Source organism: Ursus americanus, chromosome 1 (genome assembly GCF_024610735.1).
Source record: "Ursus americanus isolate L20-20 chromosome 1, mUrsAme1.1.p, whole genome shotgun sequence".
Lineage (NCBI taxonomy): Eukaryota > Metazoa > Chordata > Mammalia > Carnivora > Ursidae > Ursus > Ursus americanus.
In genome coordinates this window covers 18107038-18119168 of record NC_142127.1, presented here as the reverse complement: position 1 = coordinate 18119168, position 12131 = coordinate 18107038, and the positions used below count along the sequence as shown (strand labels likewise).

The following is a 12131-nucleotide window of genomic DNA, read 5'->3' as shown; positions in this document are numbered from 1 at the left end:
AGTGGATATGACAATTATAAATATATATGCCCCCAACAGGGGAGCAGCAAGATACACAAACCAACTCTTAACCAGAATAAAGAGACATATAAATGAAAATACATTAATAGTAGGGGACCTCAACACTCCACTATCAGAAATAGACAGAACACCCTGGCAAAAACTAAGCAAAGAATCAAAGGCTTTGAATGCCATACTCGACGAGTTGGACCTCATAGATATATATAGAACACTACACCCCAGAACCAAAGAATACTCATTCTATTCTAATGCCCATGGAACATTCTCAAGAATAGACCATGTTCTGGGACACAAAACAGGTCTCAACCGATACCAAAAGACTGAAATTATTCCCTGCATATTCTCAGACCACAACGCTCTGAAATTGGAACTCAACCACAAGGAAAAATTTGGAAGAAACTCAAACACTTGGAGACTAGGAACCATCCTGCTCAGGAATGACTCGATAAACCAGGAAATCAAAAATCAAATTAAACAATTTATGGAGACCAATGAGAATGAAAATACAACAGTCCAAAACCTATGGGATACTGCAAAGGCAGTCCTAAGGGGGAAATACATAGCCATCCAAGCCTCACTCAAAAGAACAGAAAAATCTAAAATGCAGTTTTTATATTCTCACCTCAAGAAGCTGGAACAGCAACAGAGGGACAGGCCTAATCCACGCACGAGGAAGCAGTTGACCAAAATTAGAGCTGAAATCAATCAAGCAGAAACCAGAAGTACAGTAGAGCAGATCAACAGGACTAGAAGCTGGTTCTTTGAGAGAATCAATAAAATTGACAGACCACTGGCAAGACTTATCCAAAAGAAAAGAGAAAGGACCCAGATTACTAAAATTATGAATGAAAAAGGAGAGGTCACGACGAGCACCATTGAAATTGGAAGGATTATTAGAAATTTTTATCAACAGCTATATGCCAATAAACTAAGCAATCTGGAAGAGATGGAATCCTTCCTGGAAACCTATAAATTACCAAGATTGAAACCGGAAGAAATTGATTCCTTAAACAGGCCAATTAATTATGAAGAAATTGAGTCAGTGATAAACAACCTTCCAAATAACAAAACTCCAGGCCTGGACGGTTTTCCTGGGGAATTCTACCAAACATTCAAAGAAGAAATAATACCTATTCTCCTAAAGCTATTTCAAAAAATAGAAACAGAAGGAAAGCTACCAAACTCATTCTATGAGGCCAATATTACCTTGATCCCCAAACCAGGCAAAGACCCCCTCAAAAAGGAGAATTACAGACCGATTTCCCTAATGAATATGGACGCCAAAATCCTCAACAAGATACTTGCTAATAGAATCCAACAGTACATTAAAAGGATTATCCATCACGATCAAGTGGGATTCATACCTGGGATGCAAGCGTGGTTCAATATTCGCAAATCAATCAGCGTGATACATCATATCAACAAGAAAAGACTCAGGAACCATATGATCCTCTCAATCGATGCCGAAAAAGCATTTGACAAAATACAGCATCCTTTCCTGATTAAAACCCTTCAGAGTATAGGAATAGAGGGTACATTTCTCAATCTCATAAAAGCCATCTATGAAAAGCCTACTGCAAATATTATTCTCAATGGGGAAAAGCTGGAAGCCTTTCCCTTAAGATCAGGAACTCGACAAGGATGCCCACTCTCGCCACTATTATTCAACATAGTACTAGAAGTCCTTGCAACAGCAATCAGACGACAAAAAGGGATCAAAGGTATTCAAATTGGCAAAGAAGAAGTCAAAATGTCTCTCTTCGCAGATGACATGATACTCTATATGGAAAACCCAAAAGAAGCCACTCCCAAATTATTAGAAGTTATAGAGCAATTCAGTAACGTGGCAGGATACAAAATAAATGCTCAGAAATCAGTTGCATTTCTATACACGAATAACGAGACCGAAGAAAGAGAAATTAGGGAATCCATCCCATTTACAATAGCACCAAAAACCATACGTTACCTTGGAATTAACTTAACCAGAGACGTAAAGGACCTATATTCTAGAAACTATAAATCACTCTTGAAAGACATTGAGGAGGACATAAAAAGATGGAAAGATATTCCATGCTCATGGATCGGAAGAATTAACATAGTTAAAATGTCCATGCTACCCAGAGCAATCTACACTTTCAATGCTATCCCGATCAAAATACCAAGGACATTTTTCAAAGAACTGGAACAAACAGTCCTTAAATTTGTATGGAAACAGAAAAGGCCCCGAATCTCAAAGGAACTGTTGAAAAGGAAAAACAAAGCTGGGGGCATCACAATGCCGGATTTCGAGCTGTACTACAAAGCTGTGATCACAAAGACAGCATGGTACTGGCACAAAAACAGACACATAGACCAATGGAACAGAATAGAGAGCCCAGAAATGGACCCTCGGCTCTTTGGGCAACTAATATTTGATAAAGCAGGAAAAAACATCCGGTGGGAAAAAGACAGTCTCTTCAATAAATGGTGCTGGGAAAATTGGACAGCTACATGCAAAAGAATGAAACTTGACCACTATCTCACACCATACACAAAAATAAACTCCAAATGGATGAAGACCTCAATGTGAGACAGGAATCTATCAAAATTCTAGAGGAGAACATAGGCAACAACCTCTACGACATCGGCCAAAGCAACCTTTTTCATGACACATCCCCAAAGGCAAGAGAAACAAAAGATAAAATGAATTTATGGGACTTCATCAAGATTAAAAGTTTCTGCACAGCCAAGGAAACAGTCAGAAAAACTAAGAGGCAGCCCACGGAATGGGAGAATATATTTGCAAATGACACTACAGATAAAGGACTGGTATCCAAGATCTACAAAGAACTTCTCAAACTCAATACACGAGAAACAAATAAACAAATCAAAAAATGGGCAGAAGATATGAACAGACACTTTTCCAATGAAGACATACAAATGGCTAACAGACACATGAAAAAATGTTCAAAATCATTAGCCATCAAGGAAATTCAAATCAAAACCACACTGAGATACCACCTTACGCCAGTTAGAATGGCAAAAATAGACAAGGCAAGAAACAACAATTGTTGGAGAGGATGTGGAGAAAGGGGATCCCTCCTACATTGTTGGTGGGAATGCAAGTTGGTACAGCCACTCTGGAAAACAGTGTGGAGGTCCCTTAAAAAGTTAAAAATTGAGCTACCCTATGATCCAGCCATTGCACTACTGGGTATTTACCCCAAAGATACAGACGTAGTGAAGAGAAGGGCCATATGCACCCCAATGTTCATAGCAGCAATGTCCACAATAGCTAAATCGTGGAAGGAGCCGAGATGCCCTTCTACAGATGACTGGATTAAGAAGATGTGGTCCATATATACAATGGAATATTACTCAGCTATCAGAAAGAACGAGTTCTCAACATTTGCTACAACATGGACAGCACTGGAGGAGATAATGCTAAGTGAAATAAGTCAAGCAGAGAAAGACAACTATCATATGATTTCTCTCATCTATGGAACATAAGAACTAGGATGATCAGTAGGGGAAGAAAGGGATAAAGAAAGGGGGGGTAATCAGAAGGGGGAATGAAACATGAGAGACTATGGACTATGAGAAACAAACTGAGGACTTCAGAGGGGAGGGGGGTGGGGGAATGGGATAGACTGGTGATGGGTAGTAAGGAGGGCACGTATTGCATGGTGCACTGGGTGTTATACACAACTAATGAATCATCGAGCCTTACATCGGAAACCGGGGATGTACTGTATGGTGACTAACATAATACAATAAAAAATCATTAAAAAAGAAAGCCCACAGGATACAAGATCAATACACAAAAATCAACCGTATTTCTACATATGAACAAATGATGAGCAGAAAACGAAATTTTAAAATAATCTCCTTTAGAATACTAAGGAATTTTTTAAAAAAGATTTTACTTATTTGAGAGAGAGTGAGAGCATCTTTGGGGTGAGGGGTAGGGAGAAGGGTTAGAGGGAGAGGGAGAAACAGATTCCTCACTGAGCAGGGACCCCATGCGGGGCTCAATCCCAGGACCCTGAGATCATGACCCGAGCTGAAGGCAGATGTTCAATTGATTAAGCCACCCAGACACCCCACAAAGCATTTAAAAACATTACATACTTAGATATATTTAACAAAATATATGCAATACTTATATAATGAAAACTACCAAATACCGTTGAGAAAAATTAAGGAATATCTAAGTAAATGTAGAGAAATAACACTGAAAGCTTTAACAGTATTATGATGTTAATTCTCCGTAAACTAACTTACTTCTTCCTGAAATGCATCATTTTATTTTTATAGTGTATTTACCTTATTGTGTTTCTCTTAAGGTAATTAAAACAAAAAAAATCAAGTCAAGAGGAAATTCAGAGGTCACATACTTTTAACCATCCAACCAACTGAAGGGTCTACCAGTCATGTGGTCGTCTAGCATGCATTTGAGAATCTCCAGAGAAGGGAAGATGATGACCAGCTTTGTTTACACACTGTCACAAATTCTCAACATGTGAAATTAAAAGCAAGCTCTCTAATTAGGGTTAAACTGATCTTAAATGAAGAGGTTTCTGTAGGAGAGAAAAGATGAAAAAGCGACATTACCTGTGGTGAGGGCTGCTGAATATATCCCTGCTGCTGAAGCACAGGCTGGCTGACAGGATGGCCAGACGCAGAATAGCCAGCAGTAGGAACTGGCTGCCCAGGTGGCAGGGGAGGAGGGGGAGGTGGTGGTGGTGGCGGCGGCGGCGGTGGTGGCGGGGCTGCCGTCATGATATAACCAGACTGCTGTGGGGACTGAAGAACAACAGTGGACTGGAACATGGTGGCATGAGGGTCAGAACCATCTGCAGACGGCTGGCGGGCGAGACTCATGTGGCTAAACTGAGACCCAAGGCTGTCCTGCTAAAAAAGGGAAAAGTCAGAAATCAGTAAGCCTTCCATACATACTTATCGAAAAGCTTATCAACCAAACTTATCGAAAAAAAACCCGCTTCATATATTTTAAGATGATTTGCAGTAGTATGCATTATGGATATCGTACATCTACAACAGATATGATTTAACAGAACAGCTTCAATAAAATTAGAACTCTGAGGCAGGAAAGTAGGAATATTACAATGCTGTCATTATAAATTACTTATAAAGTGTATCTAGTGGAGTGCGCAGCATGCAGAAGAGTAGGGTATACCAACATTTCACAATAAAAAATGAAAGACACTTATTTAAATGACGATTAAAGGAACATTAGGATGTGGAAGTGAAACTGGACGTATTTATATTATACAGTTAACATTTTCTGAATGGACTTCAAAGACCAGGTAACTAGCAAGGCATGGTACCAATCATACTCTTTACCTCTTCCCAAAAAGGCAAGATTCTGCTTCTATGAACCTCTGTATATCTTAGCAATACCTGTTGAATACACTAGTAGAAATGAAATAAAATATATAAAATCTATCCACTCCATACTTCTAATGTCTCAAAAATAATTTGGCCATAAACTCTATTCTTCCTTAGTGTTTTTCAGTCTCTTCCTAAAGTCAGATGTTAACACAAATTTAATCCAAATGACAGTTTCCTACTGCTTTTGCTACTTGGTGAGCAGGCAGTGGTGTCCAGCCAAGAGAGGGTTATGATTTACATGCCATCTGACAAATGTTTTCTCTGACTCAATAGCAATAAGGACCAGTTCTGACTGGTCTAGACAATATCACTGAAGTGACAAAAATGGGGTTAAAATGGCATCCCCTTGCTCCCAAAGAGCCACAGATTGGCAACAGTATATACCACAATTTGTTAAGAAGAGACTTTTGGAGAGTTACTTAAAAAATTGTGGCAATTGAGTTGTCAGATCAAAGTTCACATGTCTGCAATTTCTACAGTCTGCTGGTTTTTGCAAAGTGCATTACGGCTATGGAGAAAACAAGGGATTGAAAAGGGGAACCTGATTCAACGACTGAAAATATGTGGTTTTACTCTTCCCAGTGCTGCTCTGACATACTCTAGCACTATTAGCCTAATTCAATGAATACTTTCAAAAGGGTAAAATGTACCAAAATATACTTATTAGCTGTGATTACACAGTAATCTGGCCAAATATTTTAACTGTATACTGCCAATGGAGTCATCTCAAAAAAAAAAAAAAAAGTCATTTTCTTATTCCAATTATCCACCATTTTTCAAAACATTTTTGATGCTTTTATGCTATTCTAATGATACTTTCGATCTTCTCAATGCTGGCAAAATTTTATTTTTTCAGACTGGAAGTCATTTTTGAAAAACATTCAGAGCCAATGTTGTTAAATAAGGTTGCCGCCAGCTCAAAACAAAAACACTCTCAATAAAAGAAAACATTTCTAAAAAGTGTCAAGTGATTTTAAGATATGGCTTACAATTTAACTTGAAAAGTAATGTCAAAATGTGATGCCATATAGTCTGGAAAAATAACAGCATCACTGGGAAAAGTATATTAGGCTGAGACTCATTTTAAGGGAAGGAAAGTAACACTTATTGAATACTGATTTCATGTTAGGCACTAGGCAGGAAGTACTTTACATGGTTGTCTCCTATTCTTAGCATAACTATAGAAGGTCACAGAGAGAATTCACGGCACTGGTGCTTCTAAGCTCTTACTGAGAGGTATAATTTGGGGCATACTTTGGATTGAACGAGGTACCATTTCTTTACAGTCACAGATTAAATATCTAGGGATCTTCTTTGGAAATATACATAATGTCTTATGTAGTTTTAAGGTCCAATTCACCTTAATAACTGGTATGAAGTCTACTGGACCTATGTATTGCAGAAAGAATAGAAAGCCTTAAGCCCCGATGAAAGCTGCCACTCCAGGATTGCAAAGATAGCACTGACCTCAATGTGAAAAGTAGCTAAACCATCTTTGGACATAGTCAACCTGAAAATCATTTCATTATGAAAAGGCAGGATTAGGATTTATACAATCACTGTAATATGCCAATAAAACAAATACTATACAGTAGAGACTAAATTATTTTTAATACAGGTCAGAAACACTTTTTCAGTATATATGTGTCCATGACTTTAAATAATCACAGAAGATCGTATCACATTAATCACATTCATGAGCATCCATCACACATCAGCCCACAGAAACAATGCAGGAGGTGAATAGAGATATAGTACCACGGAGTATTGCTGGGTGGGTGAGACTGGCAGGAGCGGGGATGGGTAAGGGGCTGTAGAGTACTGAACAGGCTGTGAAGAGGACTGCAGAGGACGAACAGGCTAAGGAATAACAGGTTGGCAAACAATGTTAATGTCAGAATAAAATGTTACAAGAATTGCATAAAATGGAAAGTTACACTTTTTTGGCAATAGCTTAAACTACATTTATAAAGTCATATACAACGATAAAGGAAACAACAAAAATGATGCTAAATGAAGAAACTATATAGTAAAAATTAAAAAAAACCCCTATGCTTTAATACACAATTAGGTAATTTTTCATAAAATGATTTCTTTATTAGATTCACAGAAACAGGTAATTTAGACATTTCAAATCCTATTATCTAACCAAAATCCTCAGGTTAAGTCAGTAAAGGCAAAACCACTCAGTCTTACTTCCTTGTTTGATGGAGGAGTTGCTCTATTTAGTATTATGACACTAAACAAAAAAAGATAAACTTCACTCATTACCAGATAATGAACACATATGCCAATTACCCTCTCTATTTGATAAGGAATGATTAAATACTCTTTTGGGACCAAAATGTCTGAATTTTTAGCAATTTTTAAAGAAAAATATACTGTGGGTACCATTAAGAACAACAGCCTAAAGAACAACACACACACACACACACACACACACAGAGGCACACCCACACATACAGACATATATATCACTTTTACACAAGGAAGATAAACAGATCTTTCTTGCCACTAAAAATTTTTATCAAGAGAGTAGATGCCAGGAGCTAAAAAACTAGTTACTTGAAATTTTTCTTGGTAATGAAATACTCCTGCATTTCAGGAAAATACAATAAGTTTTATGTTTCTCAGGACACTAAAAAACAGGTGTTATAAAAAAATGAAAAACGTTTTAAACATTTCTAAACCTTAAGCAGTACAGCCGGCCATCCTCAGGCTAACACTGGCATCTGATTTAGTTTCCCAGTCTTGCATTTATATTATCTAGTTTATTCCGAAGGGGTAACAGACATACTGGCTTAAAGATTCTTGTCATCCACATTCTAGGTGGCAATCAGGCGAAGATAAGTTAAGTGACCTGTAGACAGTCATGTAAAGCAAACACTGGAGGAACCCAGGTTTTATCCAGTGAAAACTCTTACTTTTGGTTAAAATGTATATACATGAATCTCCCTCTGGACAGTATTTTCTAAAAGAATACTTTACAAATGCAAAATAAATGAACTGAATAAGATTGTCCAGGAAATAATCTAAATAAGGAGAAACTGTTCTGACAACTAAGATGTGTAATGATGAGTTGCACTTCTACCACAAAATCAATGCAAGAGTTTCTAAAAAGTAAAGGGCTTAGATCAGAATCCCACAAAAAATCTAAAATTAAAGTAAAAGTACTACAAAGGGTAAAAGCTGAAAGATGTAGAGACACACTGGTCCCTCACTAACCTCCTGATTAGAAATTAGCAAGCTTCCTAATGGATGACAGCACATACCACATTAAATGAATGCAGTAGCTCTAGAATTTCCAAAGTACAGGCTATTCGATCTGTTATTAAGTCAGACAACCATTAAGACATAACTTTCTTTCAGACATCTGACTTACTATGTAAGTGTCAGATGAAACAAAAGCTTTAGACTGCTGGGGGATAAAAAGAAAGGGGAGTCCTATGAACACCAATGGTATGAATTAACGTCTCCCAGAGTGTCAAGCGGTAATGAGACAAATGTGGGCGAGAACACTGGTTGATCAAAGTGAAATTCTGACACCACTTAGAAAAGAAAAAGCCTCAGCACTTCCTTTCCCCACTTAAAATTGCAACTGGTTGCAAAACAACATCCACTTGCAGTGATTGGTTGTTAAGACATGTAGCCCATCTGAAGGTTTTGGAAATCACAGTATTATTTTGTTTGGTTATTTGAAATTTCATGGATGGGTTATCTCTGCAAAAAATGGTTACTGAGTATCATTTGTTCATCAATTTTCTCTCCTGGTATCTGATGATGAATTTACCTGAAACACCTGAGGCAATGCTAGGAAAATCAGCCATGAAGTTGATGCATATCCCAAGATTTTAAATTATAGTCCATCAAGGCTCTATTTCTAAACTAAGCTGTCTACCCCTTCATTTAGGATTGTCTCATCTCCGAATCAGACAAAATAATTTCTAAGAGATAATAATCTGAAATATATAACCATAGATAAACCCTTAGACTTTTCAGAAGCTGCCAGACAAACATTATTTCCACTGAATGAAGTGAAAAGCAGGCCTATAAAGGTCCTGGTGAAAATACATAGCACTACAAAGACAACTAAGGCAACAGCACGATGAAGGAAAACACTTCAGGCCCAAAGCGAATGAAGGCAAGGCACAGAAGGCCAGGGAGGGAGTTTTACGTAGTCTGATGTGTACCTTAGCGTTTGTAATCAAATGGGGCTGCGAAGCAGATACGGGAGTCTTTGGAAATGGTTTTAGGCAATATCCTCTACATGTATTTGTACTGTCTTAGAAGCACAGCAAAAACCTAGAAATCCTTCTACTTTATATAAACTGCCTTGCCTATTAGGAGTCTTAACTGCCAGAGGTACGATTATCTACAAAACTTTCAAAATATTTGATAATCTTATCAAACTGCTCCTACATTCTTCACCCTTGCAGTACAAATGATATAACTTGTGAGCAAAACTAATGAAATTTCTCCAGTTCAAGTTTCTCATCATACTTCTTTCATACATCATCAAAATATTCCGCAAGTTCTCAACAGAGGAATATTTAGATAGTCTTATGGGGAAAAAGAGGTGCAACTAACTATACAAACTGTCTTTGCGATGTTACACAACTTTTAAAAGAGAATAAAAGTAAAAGAGTTAACACTGGTATAATCAAGTTACCCAAGGATGAGTAACACATCTATAGGGGAAAAGCCAGAATGCGAAAGCTTATGTGTAAACTCTAAACATTTATACAAATTCAAAACATTACTAAGAGTGCTTCTGAGAATTCTAATTCAGAATGTTTTTGCAAAACCCTCTCTTTCATAGGGTAGACGGAATGGAGAGTACCTTGCAGAACTTGAACAACTCAACTCAGTTTCTTCTATCTTCTTGATCTGTTGAATCTTAGAGCAACTAACTTATTTTGCTCACTGTCATAATCTTAATTTTGTTTTTATTCCTTTTATCCATTTCTTGCTGTTGTAGAATGGGGAGAACATACTCACCACATAGGCTCATAAGACACAAAGTTTCCTTCCGTCCAATATATATTCTATATTAGCTGGAAGTCCTGTGAAGTTAACCTCTCTTCCTACAAGCAGGGAATGGGACATCACTGGTACAGAACATTAAAGTTCTAAGAAATACTTGGGCTATCCCAATTATAATTAGTGAGTTTAGTCCCAAATAAGCAAGGGCAGATGAACTTAGCATTATGTAATCATGGATATGTGCACCTGTGAGAAAATGTGATTAGCTGCTTGTTGTTGAGGTGGTGGGGGTGGCAGAGGTGGCTGTGGAGGTCCAGGCACTTGGGTTCTAACTGGTTGCTGAGTCATAGGAGGATTATACACAACTGGACTTCCATCTGGGTTTATGAAGGGCTGACCTGAAAAATTAAGAGGAGGGAAAAAAATACTTACAATAGATATCGAACATAGGTCATTCTACGATCAATTTGCAACACTTGTCTATAATCCTTATTCACAATCCTAAAGACCCAAGTTTCTGAAAACTGAAAGATTTTCTTGGTGTAAATATTCAAAAATTGTGCTGAAGCATTTTACCATGCGGGGTGCTGCTCCAAAATCTACTGAAGTTATTTTATATTTTTCAAAAGCCTCTGAATTCTGAACATATCTTGCTCAAGGGACTCAGGTATAGGACTGTGGTCCTGTAAGGCTGTAACACATTTCAGTTTTAAGAAAAAATTCTTGACTTTGGGATACTGGAATATTATTAATTAGCCTCTATTAGGTGGTGAGAAAAAACTAGTTTATAGATCACACTGTGTATACTTGAGTAGTGAAATTAACACTGGATGAAAATTACAAATGGTTGACAGCTTCAAATTTCAAATCATGGACTTGATGGCAGAGTCCTTATTTTGTAACTTCTAAAGTAGTACATTAAGTTCTGAAATCTAAAGAATTTTCAAAATAATTTCTTTTTAATTCCAATGAGCTTGATTCACAGGTAAGAGAAAACTTTAGTATTGATTTTGAGGCCTGTTGTTATTGCTTACTGATTACTGGGGGGATATCTTAAGTGCCTACGTAAATAAATTCTCTTTTGTACACATACATTCTAAACAACTTTATATTATTATAAAAATAATATTTTTATCATGGGAAAATAACTAATAAATAGAGATCAAAAGAAAATAATCTTATAGTTAACAATTTAGATACCTTCCTCCAGACTTTTTTTTCAATGCACATGTAAATAAATTAACAAAATTAGTATTTTTCCTTATTCTATACAGTATATTACTTAAAAAAACAAAACAAAAAAGGACTATGTGAAATACACTATGATATCCATTTAGAATGGGAGGAATACAGAAGAAAGTAAGAGAAATTTGACTGAATAATAGTTTTTAAAATTGTTTTCATATTATCCTTTCTTTCATGGTAAATCCCTCTCCCCATTTTCTTTTGAAACTTACATAATAAAATAAAGTAATTGTAGGGAGAGAAGAATATACTGTTCCATAGCTACCAAGAGGACAAAGTCCTTCAAATTCAAGTAATTTTCATTAGTTTCTTGATGATTTAGTTATATGAAAACAAGTCATGCTGGATATTTACTGATTGTTAAATAATTATGAAAAAAATGGTAAAGAAGATTTGGGTGGAAACATGTTTTAAAAGTAACTTTCGGACTGTCTGAAAAAAGCTGGATATGTTGTAATGCTGTTCTCAAAAAGCAAAGAGATCACTTT

At 36.8% G+C, this 12131-nt stretch overlaps 1 protein-coding gene across 11 annotated transcripts in view; it reads right to left on the bottom strand.

Moving 5' to 3' along the window:
* Positions 1–12131, bottom strand: part of R3HDM1 (R3H domain containing 1) — a 134098-nt gene that overhangs the window by 80404 nt on the left and 41563 nt on the right. For 8 of the 11 annotated variants that reach the window (XM_087858476.1, XM_087858211.1, XM_045782934.2 and 5 more), the window contains 3 exons: positions 10645–10796; positions 7174–7275; positions 4615–4914 (listed from right to left, as the gene is read on the bottom strand). In XM_087858476.1, the coding sequence (XP_087714602.1) occupies positions 4615–4914; positions 7174–7275; positions 10645–10796 (554 nt within the window). The remainder of the gene's footprint in view (positions 1–4614; positions 4915–7173; positions 7276–10644; positions 10797–12131) is intronic. The other 3 variants (XM_045782907.2, XM_045782942.2, XM_045782915.2) reach the window with 2 other exon arrangements.